The sequence below is a fragment of the Crocodylus siamensis genome, chromosome 1 (genome assembly GCF_052110815.1).
Source record: "Crocodylus siamensis isolate JL-2025a chromosome 1, ASM5211081v1, whole genome shotgun sequence".
Lineage (NCBI taxonomy): Eukaryota > Metazoa > Chordata > Crocodylia > Crocodylidae > Crocodylus > Crocodylus siamensis.
The window spans coordinates 143,152,732-143,167,964 of record NC_143395.1 but is presented as its reverse complement, the minus strand read 5'-3'; the positions used below and the strand labels follow the sequence as shown (position 1 = coordinate 143,167,964).

At 42.6% G+C, this 15,233-nt stretch overlaps 1 protein-coding gene across 1 annotated transcript in view; it reads right to left on the bottom strand.

Annotated features, from left to right (window-relative positions):
- Positions 1-15,233, bottom strand: part of RYR2 (ryanodine receptor 2) — an 830,495-nt gene that overhangs the window by 26,763 nt on the left and 788,499 nt on the right. The window contains exon 96 of the mRNA XM_090044772.1: positions 2,126-2,186. Within this exon, the coding sequence (XP_089900898.1) occupies positions 2,126-2,186 (61 nt within the window). The remainder of the gene's footprint in view (positions 1-2,125; positions 2,187-15,233) is intronic.

Sequence of the window (15,233 nt, the reverse complement as noted above, 5' to 3'; positions counted from 1 at the left end):
CAGAATATGGATGAAATAACAATGTTTCAACAAAGATGAAATGGGTCACAGGAAAAGATTCATTTTCATGTTTTTTTCATTTAAAATGTATAAAATTAGTTTTTAAACTACTGAAACCCTTATTTTCAACATTTAAACAAACTTATCTAAAATATTAAACAAAACATTTTGAGATTGTTGGCTTGAAATATAACAGTTGAGTAATGAGCTATATATAAAAAAATAATCACAAAACATTTGATATTGTGTGCCCTTGGATGTAATTCAGAACTGGAACTTTTTGATATTTTCAGATTTTTCAAAGGTTTGGAAAAGTATTTCCTTCTCAGCTCTTATGTTTGCATCTCTGTTTTTAAAGAAAACATACTGGGTTTCTAACAACTGAGGGGTAGTTAGCCATGTTAGTCTGAAATCAAGCAAAACACATGGTAGTTTTGCAGCATAAAAAATAAATTAGAAATATATAGCATATGCTTTCATGAGCCCAAACTCACAAAACCTTATTCTATACATATCTGATTTAGGCAGATGTTCCTGGGACCCAATCTACAATCACACAACTTAATTTTAAGTGGTGTGATCATAGATTGGGTCCCCGCTTGTACACGTGTTCACTGGTGACAGGAGCTCTGCCAGGAATGAAAGTTGGTGGGGACAGAGTAGTGGGTCCACAGCGTTTTCACAGGTCCACAGAGAGTGGGGAGGGTTCACCATCCAGGGGCACTAAAAAAAGCCAGTCAGAGTTGGAGTTGATGGTAGGAAAATCACAGCCCCAGTGTGCACTCTAAATATGTACATACAGTCAGTAAATCGGGCTACCCCATGCCCAGTCTAACTTAGTGCACCTCTCAGGTACACTAGGTTAGATCAGGCCAGGCATTTTTTTCCTGATCTAACCTCCCCAAATGTACGTACAGTTCAGCACTTAGATTAACCTAATCCTACTTAGGTCCATCTAAGTTTAGAGTCTGTACATACCTTTAGTTGTTCTATAACATGCCAATCTAGCTTGCCTTCTTAAAACAAATGGACATTTATAAAAGGAGTATTATGGGTTTATTGTTATTCTGTTTGCTGCTATCATAGATGTTAATGGCATCAATAAGTATTTCCAACTCCAGAGTCCAACTGTTGCATCATAGTGTTTTATATTGGCAAAAGAGGGTCTTATAACTTTACTCAAGAGTCAAGCAAGAGAAACAAATAGAATGTAGGGGGAGAAATATCTATCTTCATAATGATAAAAGAGGTAAGGAAAAAAGATGAGATATATAGAAGTTCATGGATGTGTACCAGGGCCTGTTCATCCCAGGGGAAGGTCTTACAACTGCCCTAATGTACAGTCCATCTCATAACATACAAACCATCACCTGCTGTTTTTATAATACTTATCTCCTTCCAGTTGTGAAGAGTAACCTTCCTCTTTTCTACCTCTTTAGACCTTGATTTCTAATGGCCTTCAGCATCTGTTTAACCTGGGCTTCCCACACACCATTTTGCAGGGATGAAACTGGGCCCAAATCCTTAAAGTCCAGCTTAGCTTATGACTTGGTGAAATATTAAGGTCAGATATATTTAAAAAGCTATTTTTTTTATAAACACAGATGAACAGTAAATAAACTCCATTCTGTGCCAAATCCTACTTCCAGTTACATTGGTATAAAAAATACAATCATCTATGCTCATGTGCAATAAAATTAGTTTTACATCAGCTATGCTCATTTGCAATTGTTCTAAGCTTCAGATATAGGATTGTTATTTTACGTGTGACTCAAGTTAATATAAACACCAATATACTGCAGTACATATATTCTTTTCTTGTTTTCCCAAAACTGATTGTTGAAATTTTCTGTGCACAGCTGAAGACCACAAGAAAGCAACCCAGAGAATGACCCCAAAAGAACTAATTGGAATTTACTGAAGTAAAGAGAGTTTCTATAATAGTTTCTATGTAATTTAAAAGAATTTACAGATACAAATTAAAATAGGGTAGTTAGACTTAGAGTAATAAATTGCAGGTTACCAATAGTATAAAAAGTCATAAACTCTCATTATTTTTTTACAAACTCCTCATGATTAGAAGACTGCTTGCTACTTTATAGTACAAATACTGAAAGTAACTCACATTGTCAGTGAAAACAACTCCCAATTTCCACATCTGATACTTCACGTCAATGGAATTTAGCCTGGAAAAAAAAGTGTATGTGTATAGACAGACAAATAGAGTTGAAGGGATGGGAGGGAGGAAAGGGGGAGAGAGACAGACAGACAAAATACAATAAAGACATGATATAGTAATTGTTCTACAGCAAAACCATTATCCTGTATATGCTGCAGTTGACCTATTTTACTATAGATAAAACAATATCAGAGCATGCTTGCAATTTATGCTATTATTGTAGGATGCTCCATCTGAAACATGAGTAGGAAAATATTTAGCAAACAAACCTCATGGGGCTGTATCATACTGAAATCAGGAATGTGTATTCTTGAAAATGAAAATGGCATAAAGATACAAAAATGAAGGTGGGAACTAGTAAAAGAAAGAGGATGGGAGGGTTCTTTCACAGAAGAGAAATAATTGAGCACATTTAACAAGGAAAACAAATGATCCCCAATTACTGTGGACTAATTTGTGCCCTTTGGGCACATTATGAAGCTCTACTGAAGCCAGGGAAGCAGCAAAGAAAAATCTATCTGAGAATTACAGCGTGCCTCCTGGGGCTCCCTAAGTACAAAAAATGCTACACACCTCTTTATGGGTGCCATCTATAAACCCTCTATGAGGCCATCCCTTTCTTCCTATCAGTACAAATTAATACATGAGTAGCTTTTCCAGTATCTCTCCAGCTGCCCCCCCACCCCAGAGCCATTACCTCACTGAGCATCTGGTGCCATAAGAAGGAGTAATGATGCAACAATCTCTAAATTCCTTTGAGCACAAGGTTTATAGTTCTGTCTGGCCAGTTTTAGGCTGCACAAAAGCATAGCAAGTTCCTTACCACCTTTCTTCAAAAGTGCACATTCAAGTGAAGAGCAGTCAGAATCTAACCTGTACATGTAGGCTGTATTCCTTTCCCCTCCTGTTCATCTATTTGTTTAGTTTTTGTGATGGTGGAGACTGTGCACAATGGGCAGGAATTCTGGGAACCTTGCCCAACCCTGAGGGGGCCGGGCAGAAAGCCCAGGGAGAGGGGGAATACTTACCTGGAAGGCAGGGAGAGCTGGGACCATGGCAATGCATGGCACTGCTGTGCCAGTTTTTGAGTACGCTGTCAATCAAACTAGGCAGTGCATGGCTGATGATGTCAGCCACCGGCACCACCAGGGAAAATTTAGAAGGCACTAGCAATGCTGAAGAGAGGGGGCAGGCAGTTGCCACTGGGCAAGAGGCTGGGGCAGAAGGTGTCTCAAGATGCTGAGGCAGTAGGACACTCAAGTGGCAAGGGCCCATTGAAGAAGAGCAGGAAAGCCTCAGCACACTGGTGTGGGGATTCCGGCTCAGCCCCACTCAGGGGCTCAACCCACTCAAGAGGAGAAAGATATAGAATAGAAAAGTCAAAAGGGGTCATCTAAGCAATTTATAGCTAGTCCTTCCCTAATGGAGGCTTTCTCCTTTATTTGCTTTAATTATAATTTTGAGGGGCATACTGGGCCAGTGTCCTGGGGGTCCCTTTAGCCAGGAGCTCCGAGCATAGCACCCAGGGAGCGAGGGCAAGACGAGTGGCCATAAGGGCACTGTGTAAACTTTACTGAGTCTGGCAGCTACCCACTGATGCATCAGATGACTGGACATAAGATAATGGCAGCGGAGTGAATCTGAAAGGCTGAAGGTACTGCAAGAGATCATAAAGCATCGCCACCATCAGTTAGCATGTGGACAGGATGTAGGGGAGGCAGAGCCCCAAGTTCAGCTGCATTTAGACTGTGAATACCCCTAGTGGGGGATACATTGTTACACCACTGAACCCTTCCTTAAAGATTTTGATAACATTAAGGCATGGCAGGAGAGTTGGGAGAGAGGACCTGCTTAGGGTGCTCTCGAGCTCAGCTGATGATGATGGGTATAAGTAAGAGAACAAGTAAGAGAGTCTTCTAAGGATCTTAATAGTGAGTCCATAGGTGGCTCCATAGCCCAATTCTAGATCCACATGTCTTGTTGCAGTGAAGACAGATGTTTCCAGGAGAGATGGGCACTGTGTCGGATGTTCTGATGTTCTTTTTGCCTGTTCCTCTTTTCCTCTTCTGCCTGTTAATAACCTGTTTCAAAGTGTTGACATCCTTCCCAAAAAGTCATCTTCTATTTTGGTAAGTCCTAAACAAGGGTCTCCCCAGTGTTGATATCAATGTTACACCTCTTAATGTTTGCCTTCAGGGTGTCTTTGAAATGCTTTTTTTGCCTTCCGCTACTTTGCTGACCTTCTTTCAGCTATGAGAAAAAGACTCTCTTTGGAAGGCAGGAGTCAGGCATGCAAACAACATAACCTGTCCAACAACGTTAGTTTTGGATGATCCTGGCCTCAGTGCTGTTGGAATTTGCTTCGGCCAAGATGCTGATGTTTGTGCATCTATCCTCCCAGCTAATCCAAAGGATCTTGCGAAGGCACCATTGGTGGTACTTTGTATGTGGCACCACTTCTGTATATGGTCCAAGTTTCTGAGCCATACAGCAGAGTTGGAATGACAATGGCTTGATAAACCAAGAATTTCATTTCAGCAAGGATGTCATGATTTAAGAAGACTCTCTCACTCAGACGTCCAAAGGCTGCACTTGCACATTCCAAGAGGTGTTGTATTTCTGGTTCAATGTCTGCCTTTGCTGAAAGATGGCTTCCAGGAGAGGAGAAATGATCCACATTCTCCAGCAATTCTCCATTGATTTGAGCGGAGGTGGGGTTTGTTTCTCCATTTGAAGTAGGTTGGTAAAGGACTTGCATGTTCTTGATGTTTAGAGTTAGGCCAAGACTCTCGTAGACTTCTGAGAATACATTACAAATGGTTTGGAGGTCCTATTCAAATTGAGCCAAGACAGCATTGTCATCTGCATACTGGAGCTCCATTATAGATGTTGTCATGGTCTTCATTTTGGATTTGAGTCTGTTTGAGGTTGAAGATTCTTCAGTCCATCCTATACACAATTTCAATTGCAGGTGAGAGCTTTCTGTCAACAAGGTGTATTATGGTGGAGATGAAGATGGGAAACAAAGTTGGAGCGATGATGCAACCTTGATTCACTCCAGTTTTCACCCCAAATGGCTCTGTTTGACTCTTGTTACTGAGAACCCTGGCTGACATGTTGTTGTGGAGAAGGCTCAGAACACTGATGAACTTATTTGGGCGGCCATTTTTGAACAAGGTTTCCCATAGCGCTTCATGGTTTACAGAATTGAAGGCTTTAGGGAAGTCAATGAAGGCCAAACAGACAGGTTCATTTTGCTCATGACACTTCTCCTAGATTTGAAATGCTGTAAAGATCATGTCCACCATTCCTTAAGATGGTCTGAAGCTATTTTGAGATTCTGGAAGGATTTCTTCTGCGTTTGGGAGAAGGTGGTTAGCAAGGTACAGGCAATGACTATCCCAGCAGTAGCCAACAATGAGATGCCTCGGTAGTTACTGCAGTCAGCTCTGACCCACTTCCTGAAGATAGTAACAAACATGACATCCCTTAAGTTGCCTGGGATTTCTACCCTTGTTCCAGATTTCAAGAATGAGGACAATAAGCTGCCTCGTAAATTGTTCTCCTCCTCCTTTGAAAACCTCTCTGGGTATTCCATTAACACCAGCTGCTTTGTTATTCTTCATTTTCCACTCCCAACCTGTACCACAGTAGGTGGCAAACTGAAGTCTTCTCTAAATGCTTTTTGCAAAAAGTTATTGATCTTATCTTCATTTACAGTTGAATCATGATTCAGAAGGTCCTAGAAATGTTCTTTTCAGCGAGCATTGATAGATTCACTGTCTTTCAGGAGTGTTGTTCTATCCTTTGATTTTAGAGGATTAAGGCCTTGAGTGCCAAGGCTGTACACAGCTTTGGTAGCACTGAAGGAGCCATGAGTGTCACAGATGTCAGCAAAATGTTGGATTTGTTTTGATTTCTGAATCTACCACTCATGCTTCAGTTCTCAAATTCTCCTCTGCATCTCTGATTTTAATTATTGGTGTGAATTTTCCTTGATGGCAGAGTTGATGTCATTCCACCAGGCACACAAAGCTTCCCATTTCCTGTTGATGAGACCTTGAACTTTAGTGTCATTTTTGTCAAACCAGTCTTGATGTTTTCTGGTCTTGTATCATATGATATTTTCACAGGATGAGAGAATCGCTATCTTGAGTCCCGTCCAGTGCTCCTTGACTCCTTCTGGGTGTTCTGTTGATAGTGTCTCATTCAGGAGTTGCTGGAATTCTTTCTGCTTGAGTGGGTCCTTCAAGTACTCAATGTTTATCCTGTGCCTGATCTGCTTCCTTTGCATTCTTCATTTAGGAGCAATCCTAATGGACATGCAGGTACAGATGAAGCAGTGGTCAGTGCAACAGTCATCAGTGCTAGTCATGGCTCTCGTAAATCAGGACATCCTGATTTCTGGGATGAATATGAGTTGCCAATGCGACAAAGCAATAGGCAGAGCCAATCGCACCCTGTCATGCATCAACAGGGGCATCACTATCAGGTCCAGGGAGGTCCCGCTATGCAGCACTGGTCAGGCCGCAGCTGGAGTACTGTGTCCAGTTCTGGGCGCCGCACTTCAAGAAGGATGTGGAGAACCTAGAGAGGGTCCAGAGGAGGGCCACTTGTATGGTAGAGGGCCTCCGTGGCCACTCCTATGAGAAAAGGCTGAGGGACCTGAATCTCTTCAGTCTCGAGAAGAGGAGACTGAGGGGGGAATCTTGTGACTGCCTACAACCTTATCAGGGGCCACTAGCAGGGACTTGGGGAAAGTCTGTTCACCAGGGCCCCCCTTGGAGTCACCAAGAACAATGGCCACAAGCTGAGGGAGGATAGATTTAGGTTAGATATTAGGAAGAACTACTTCACTGTAAGGGTGGCTAGAGCCTGGAATACGCTTCCCAAAGAGGTGGTGCTCTCACCTTCCCTGGAGATCTTCAAGAGGAGTCTGGATAGGCACCTGGCTAGGGACTTATGACCCCTCCCACCCCCAGGGCTCCTCCCTGCCCATGGCAGGGGGTCAGACTAGATGATCTGTCTAGGTCCCTTCTGACTCATAGAATCATAAAATCAATGATCCTGGTGATTGTGAGCCTGAACAATCATGTAGTTGATCAAATGCCAGTGTTTCAATCCTGGGTGTTTCCAGAACATGTTGAATTTGTTCCTTTGATGGAACAGGGTATTTGTGATGACAAGTCCATGTTTTGTGCATTTCATCAGGAGGAGAAGGGCCCTGCTAGCATTTGAATTCCCAATGCCTTCTTTTCCAATAGTACCATTCCAAAGTTTTGAGTCTCTTCCCAATCTGACACTAAAATCTCCAAGAAGGATGATTTTATCTTCCCTTGGGAAATTTGAGAGGATAGTGTCAAGCTGTGAGTAGAAGTTCTCCTTCATGATCTCATTGGCATCAAGAGTTGGGGCATATGCACTCACAATTGTCGCTTTTGGTTTTTAGCAAGTTTTAGATGGAGAGTCATGAGGTGTCCATCAATGCCAATTGGGAGTTCTGAGAGTCGGTTCACAAGTTCATTTTTGATGGCAAAACCAACTCCACGTGCCCATGAATCTTCTTTAGTTCTCCCTCTCCAGAAGAAGGTGTATCTTCCACCTTCTTCTTTCAGATGTCCTTCTCCAGCATGTCAAGTTTCAGATAGGGTAGCAATGTCAATGCTGAAATTCGTAAGTTCACAAGAGACGACTGCTGTCCTTCACTTGGGGCAATCGCTATTTGCGTAGTACATTAATGTTCGTACATTCCAGGTTCCGAAAATCATTTCTGTTTCTTTGTGACTGCATAGAGGTGATCCAGCCAGGAGCTGATTGAGACAAACTATGTTTGGGGCACCTTTTCTAGCCCCCTCCCCATGTGGGGTAAGCAGAGTGGATCCTAAATAGGACTACTCAATTGTGTGTGCAACTGCTGAACTGCTCTTACTGCCTCTGTCCTCAAACAAGACAACTGAAGCAAACACCTACCACCTACATGCTGGTTCATGACTAAGAACTTCCAGATCTCATAGTTCAGTTCCCGTCGCCATTTGCCAATTGCCGTAGGACTTTCCTGTTGTGCAGAGGAGATGTATAGTTCCTATAAGGAAGATGCCTATGCATGACTTGTTTTAGCATGAGGACATTGTTGCATGCCAACAAATGCACGGTCCTTGACAGATAGGGATCTAAGTCCAATGACATGGAATCCAAGACAATCGGAGATCCTTGATCTGCTGCAGCCTTCATCCATGCTTCACAGATGCTGAAAAGGGAGTTCCACTTTTCTTCCACCTGGTCTGCCATTGAGGTTTTCTTGGATCACTTTTAATCAGGAAACCCCACCCTCGACCTTGCCGCCATGGGTAACCTTACCAGGAATATAAAGCTCCCGATGGCATTGCTCTCAGGATCATTGGAACATGCAAGCCTCTCCACCACTACAAGGTGGTAATCTGCAGAAAAAAAATAAAGGAAAAAAGGAAGAAACAAAACTGTCAAGTCACTGCTCAACAGGTAGCTGAGCTTGGATACCTGCTGAGTGGTTATGTGACAGTTGTGTTTCTTCTTTTTCCTTTTTTTCATTCTTTATCCTTTTAAGACACAGGGCAAGAACTGTGTCTTCTGTGTATGTAGAACTCCTAGCCAACCTTGGATGCTACTGTGGTTTTAGCAGTAATGACCCTGTTAACACAGTAAGTGAAATGTTTTAAAAACAGACACCCAAAAAAAGAAAAGTTCATTCAGAAATTTATGTCCATCAGTATTTTGCTAAAAACTATTTCCCTCAAATATTCTGGTTAGCATTTTATTGGCAATAAAAATGACTCGATAATTCTCTGAAGAACTTATTCCCTTGTTATAATAATACCTTGTTGCTGACCTTCCTTCACCAGCCTTCACCCTAACACCTTTTTTCAATTGGCTAGATGGAGAGTATCTGTACATGATATTTTCCACACTTTTTTCTCTCCTCTCTCCTCCTGAAGTTCCTCCAGATTTCTTACTCAAACAGACCCTTTTTCTCCATCAATTCTGTAAAAATATCCCAAGACTTGAAGCTACATTTTTTTTGCTTCTATAAATATACTTTTTTCTTTCTGGTAAAAGGGATCATGGAATTTGTTGAACAGACAAGATGTGTATCTGCATCACCATGGCATCTTGTTTATAGGCTGTGTATTTTTCCTTTAGTTTTTAGACATTTGCTTGCTTTGTTTAAACATTAACCACTTAAAGAACATTTTGCCATCAAATTATTTGAGCTCCTGCAGGAATTATATTAAATTGCCACATTTATCCACATACTATGCATGACTTTTCCCCCCAAAAATAGCTTCCCAAATTTGGGGTGCATTTTTAAGCAGAGAATTTGGGGTGTATTTCTTAAACAGAGATTTCCCTGCCCTAAATAGACACATCCCACTTTGAGTTCTGCTCCCCCTGGAAGCAGCAGTGGTATTTCTATGCAGGAAGCTGAGGGAGTTAATTAATTAATGTTAATGGTTAATGGTTCACTGTTCTTCATTCTGTGGGAATTAACAATCATGTCTCCTTTTTAATGGTCCTGAAGTTCCACTAATCAAGCTAACCTTTCTTTGGGTGATTTTGCTATCTGCTAGTTATTCTTTGTCTCCCTTCTCCTATTTCACCTCCTTGGAAACTCTTTTAGTTCTTTCTAAATTGTAGATCTACTCATGTAGACCACCCTTCAGGAGCATCTAGGGTTAGTCAGGAAGCTGAGTGAAGATTAGACTGCCCCTGCTCTTTCCAGCAGCACCTCTGGAAAAGGTTTTTTTTTCTTTAATTATGCCAAAAACAAAGGTCTTATTTGGTGTGTGGCATGCAAGAAAATACAGTATTATTTATACAGCCAAACAGGCCAACCACCTCTGCTCAAAGTAGCTTGTAACCTATCGCAGCTCTATTCCTTTTCTTCTAAACAACGTTGATCTTTAAAAATGGTCTACACCAGCGTTAGGCAACCTTTTCTTGCTATGGGCCAGAGTGATTGTAGTCAAAGACATGCGGGCAGGCACTTTGACCCCATTGCTGCTACTACTGCTTGTCCCTGTGGTAGCATGGGGAGAGTGACTACAGCTGAAGCCCCTGCTACTAAATGCCACTGGAACCCCAAACCCATGGGCTTCACCCAATGGTTCCATAGCTTGGATCTGGCCTGTGTGCCATAGGTTGCTGATCCCTGGCTAAGACAGCAAAGCAAATCACATATCATCACAACACTGGTTTTCTATGTGTCTACTACTCTTATTATATTATTTCCATGTGTTTCTATTATTTCTTTGTGTCTGTATTCTATAGGCATTATACACATGTTCCAGGGGGGTGGAGGACGCTTAAGTCAGAGTGGCTCTATGAGCTCTAACTAAAGTGCCTTTAGTGTCTCCTGTATCAGCATCCCCGTGCTTGAAATTGGCAGCAGGGTTGCTTTTAACTAAAGCTCATTTGACAAGTTTTAGTTAAAGTGCCCCCACTGCCATTTTTAAGTATGGGGATGCTGATGCACACAATACTACAGTCTGCTGGAGTACAGTAATTACCATCCTCCAGCAGACTTGATTAATCAAGCCTGCTCTGATGCACTGTAATTACAGAACATTGGAGCAGCCTCATTTCTCATGGATAGGTGCCCAAAGGCGTCTATTCCTACATACTCTTATTCTCAACAAATAGCGTGCCCTGCTACACCATTCCCTTTGCTCCTTTTCTTGGAATGACTCATGTAATAAGAAACTGCATCCTGTAACTGAGAGAAACATGGCTGTTACTACTCTGTATTAAAAAAAAGAGAAGTTTAAATGAACAGAAACTAACTGTAAACTCTATTTTTAAGAGAATTCCACCTGACTTTTTTATTTTGTATGAACTGTGAACAGGTTGGACATCAGTACAACAAAATTTTTGGAGGCAATGTTGCAAAGGTTAAAAAATGAGACTGGACCACATATTACTAGAGGTATGATGATTCTGTCAGTAATTGTTCCTGAGTCAACAGTGATTAAGATTCATTTATTCCATCCAGAGCAAACATCATTGCAGAGACTTAAGCCTGAAGTTTTAACTGAGCTATCCCCCGGTGACTCAGAACATGGTCAGCATGTGACATTTACTGCCTGATTAGGATTATGGTGATGATATTTATATAACACAGAAATTACACCAGAGAGAAAAAAATGTGCAGCCTTTATATAACAAGCTTCCAGGTTTGTTCTGAATTTAAAGGGTTAGGAAAAACAATAGAGAATGGCTTCTCATTCAAATATCACTCAGCTACATTGTCAGGAAGTAAAATGAGATAAAACCCTACCAAAATTGCTTTACTAGATCTTACTAAGAGTGGAAAATATTTTGATTTATGGTGACATCTCCCCTCCACCTTTAATCTTCCGTTTTCACTTATATTGCTAAATGTGTTCTTACTAGTTTATTCTGCTAGTTCATTATTATGTTTGTCTTATAATACTGAACACTAGTGACTATGGAAAGATCCCATGGCTGCAGGTAGATGGGTGCCACAGTCCCTAGTTACTCTGCAAAGGTTCAACAGAAGAAAAATTCACATATATTAAATTACTCTGTTGTTTTCTATAATCTATTTCACTTTCTCCCCTCTTCTTTTGCATTGCACACATTATTGATTCATTAACTCATGTGTCTATGAACCAGTTAGTCTCTAAGGCAGGGATGGGCAAAACGCAGCCCAGAGGCCAGATGCAGCCTGCCGGGCCATTCTATCCAGCCTGCGGGGCCCCTAAAAAATTTAGAAAATTAATATTAATGTGCCCTGAGCTGCCCATCATGTGGCCCTTGATGGCTTGCTGAAACTCAGTAAGCGGCCCTCTGCCCAAAATAATTGCCCAGCCCTGTTCCAAGGTGTCACCCTGCCACCTGCCTGACTTAAGACTAACTTGACTAATATAAACTCATAGCTAAAACGGTGATCCATTATCTCAGTATGTCATGTCTCAACATTCCTTTCTCTAGCCTTAACAAATGCAATTTTGTCCTACTGATGTCTATCCAGAAAGTAGCTGTTAAAATTTATTTTCCTAGTCCACTGCTTTTAACACAACATCTTTTTCTATACATCCATCCACTGTTGCATCAGGCACAAACTGGCTGTCTTTACTTTTAATCCTTCACAGCCTGACCCACTTCTAACTTTCATTCAGTAGAAAGAGATTGATTCCCACCTCTGATCAGTCCATGATGTCAGCATCTACTCCCCAACTGCTAGATTTTCAAATATGTACTTGTGTGTTTTCCTCCATGCCTTTCCTAATAACTATGAAGAGCTTCCCATAACTTTCTCAAAGCTATATCATTATTCACCATTAAATCTCTCCTAATAACTCTTCTTTTCTGTGATATCCACACAAGCCTTAACAACAGTAAGGTTGTTCATATACAATAGCTATTGCCTATCAGGCTGATCAACATTGTCTCACTGCTTCTTAGTGTTTCCCTGTCTGTATCAATCAGTTGCCTCTTGTCTTAGACCAAAATCTCTTTGGAACAGGAGCTGTCTGTTGTTCTGTGTCTGCACAATGCTTAGTACAATGGAACCTTACCTTGTAAGTAAGGGTCCATCAGTGCTATGATAGTACAAACAATAAGATTAAGGAAGATATTCCTGTAGAGTACCGACTGCTTCCATACTGCAGAGAGTAGAAGCCACATTTTCTTGACCAGTCAAAATTAAACGATGCAGTTCATTTGAAATCTGTTCCTTAGAAAGTTAAAATAAAAGCTGTATGGAGTCAATATTATGTTCAGAAGTGTACATTTTGAATAGAACAATACTATCTCGCTCAGTTTCTGGTCCACAAACTGCAGGGTGACAGAGATATCACCATCCTAAATTGCATTCCTAACATGAGAAAGGGGACACAAGGATAAAGAACCCTTGCTCTCAAGACACTGTATTGTAAGGATAGAACTCATTTTCACTCCCTGAAAAATATAAAATAATACACTGAAACCATCACCATGGATAATGGTGAAAACTTGGTTAAAAAGTAAATTATCACAAAGGGGTAAATATGGTACAGAAGGCCATCGTATCCAATACTATAATTTAATAGTTTCAAAGTTTCTGGGTCGGAAGGGTAGATCATCTAGTCGAAAGAGTACTGGGGTCAAACGACCCCAGCAAGGTGTTCATCTAACCTCCTCTTAAAAACCCTCAGGGTAGGAGCCTTCACCACTTCTCTTGGAAGTTGGTTCCAGACCCTAGCCGCCCTGACCGTGAAGTAGTGCCTCCTGATATCTAGCCTAAATCTACCCTCTGCCAGCTTGTGACCATTATTCCTGGTCACTCCTGATAGTGCTCGGGGGAACAGGGACTCCCCCAGTGCCTGCTGATCCCCCCTGACTAGTTTGTAGTAGGCCACTAGATCCCCCCTCAGCCTTCTCTTTTGGAGGCTGAAAAGGTTCAGGTCCCGTAGCCTCTCCTTGTAGGGCCTGTGCTGCTGCCCCCGATCACGTGAGTGGCCTTCCTCTCCATGTCGTCCACATCCCTCTTGAAGTGCGGTGCCCAGAACTGGACGCAGTACTCCAACTGACCAGTGCTGCATAGAGGGGGAGGATCACCTCTTTGGACCTGGTCGAGATGCATCTGTGGATGCATGACAAGGTACGGTTAGCCTTCCTAACTGCCTCCCCACACTGCCGGCCCATGTTCAGCTTGGAGTCAATGATAACTCCAAGATTCTTTTCCGCCTCTGTGCTGACAAGAGGGGAGTTCCCCAACCTGCAGGTATGGTGCTGGTTGTTCTTCCCCAGGTGCATCACTTTGCACTTGTCTGTGTTGAATCCCATCCTATTCTCATCCGCCCACCCTTGTAACCTGTCTAGGTCCGATTGTAGCCTGTTGCTTCCTTCTAGTGTGCCCGCATCCCCCCACATCTTAGTGTCATCAGCAAATTTGAACAGGGTGCTTTTTACCCCCTTGTCCAAGTCACTGATGAAGATGTTGAACAGTGCGGGCCCGAGGACTGAGCCTTGCGGAACCCCACTGCCCACATCCTTCCAGGTTGAGAAGGATCCATCCACCACCACTCTCTGGGTGCGGCCCTCCAGGCAGTTGGCGACCCATTTGACTGTGTGGGTGTCAACACCACAGTCCCCCAGTTTCTTAATGAGAACAGGTTGAGAGAGAGTGTTGAAAGCCTTCCGGAAGTCCAGGAAGACTATGTCCACTGCTACCCCTGCATCTAATGATTTAGTGATCTGATCATAAAAGGCCACCAAGTTGGTCTGACAGGACCTGCCACTGATGAACCCGTGTTGGTTGCCCCTAAGCATGCAGTCCCCTGCTGGCCCCTCGTGGATGTATGCCGGAATAATTTTCTCAAACAGCTTGCCTAGGATCGAGGTAAGACTAACTGGCCTATAGTTTCCTGGGTCCTCCTTCTTCCCCTTTTTGAAGATGGGAACCACGTTGGCCCTCTTCCAGTCCTCTGGCACCACACCAGAGCACCACAAGTGCTCATGAAGCTGTGCCAGGGGTCCAGCAATGACCTCAGCCAATTCCTTTAGCACTCTAGCGTGGAGATTGTCTGGACCGGCTGACTTGAATACGTCCAGTCCCACCAGAAGCTCCCTAACTAGTTCCTCACTAACCCTTGGCCCAGGTGTGCCTCCCCTGGGGCCCGAGGGGGGCCCTGCAGGGAGGTGGCTGTTCTGGTCCCTACTTAGGAAGACGGAAGCAAAGAAATCATTAAACATGTTAGCTTTGTCGTCTGGTGTGACGAACAAATTTCCCAACGAGTCCTGCAGGGGCCCCACATTAACCGGAACCTTCTTTTTACCCCCTATGTATTTAAAGAAGGACTTCTTATTGTTCTTAATCTGGGAAGCTAGTCCTAATTCCATCTCTGCCTTGGCCTTCCTGACTGCCTCTCTATATCTCCGAGTGATTGCAGTATAGTCATCCCTGGTGGTGTCCGACTAATATCTGACTATTCCTGTAAGTCACAGAAGAAAGATGCCTTTCTTTTAAGCTCTCTTGCAGAAGGAAGGCAGAATTCATAGAATCCGTAGCTTTTCC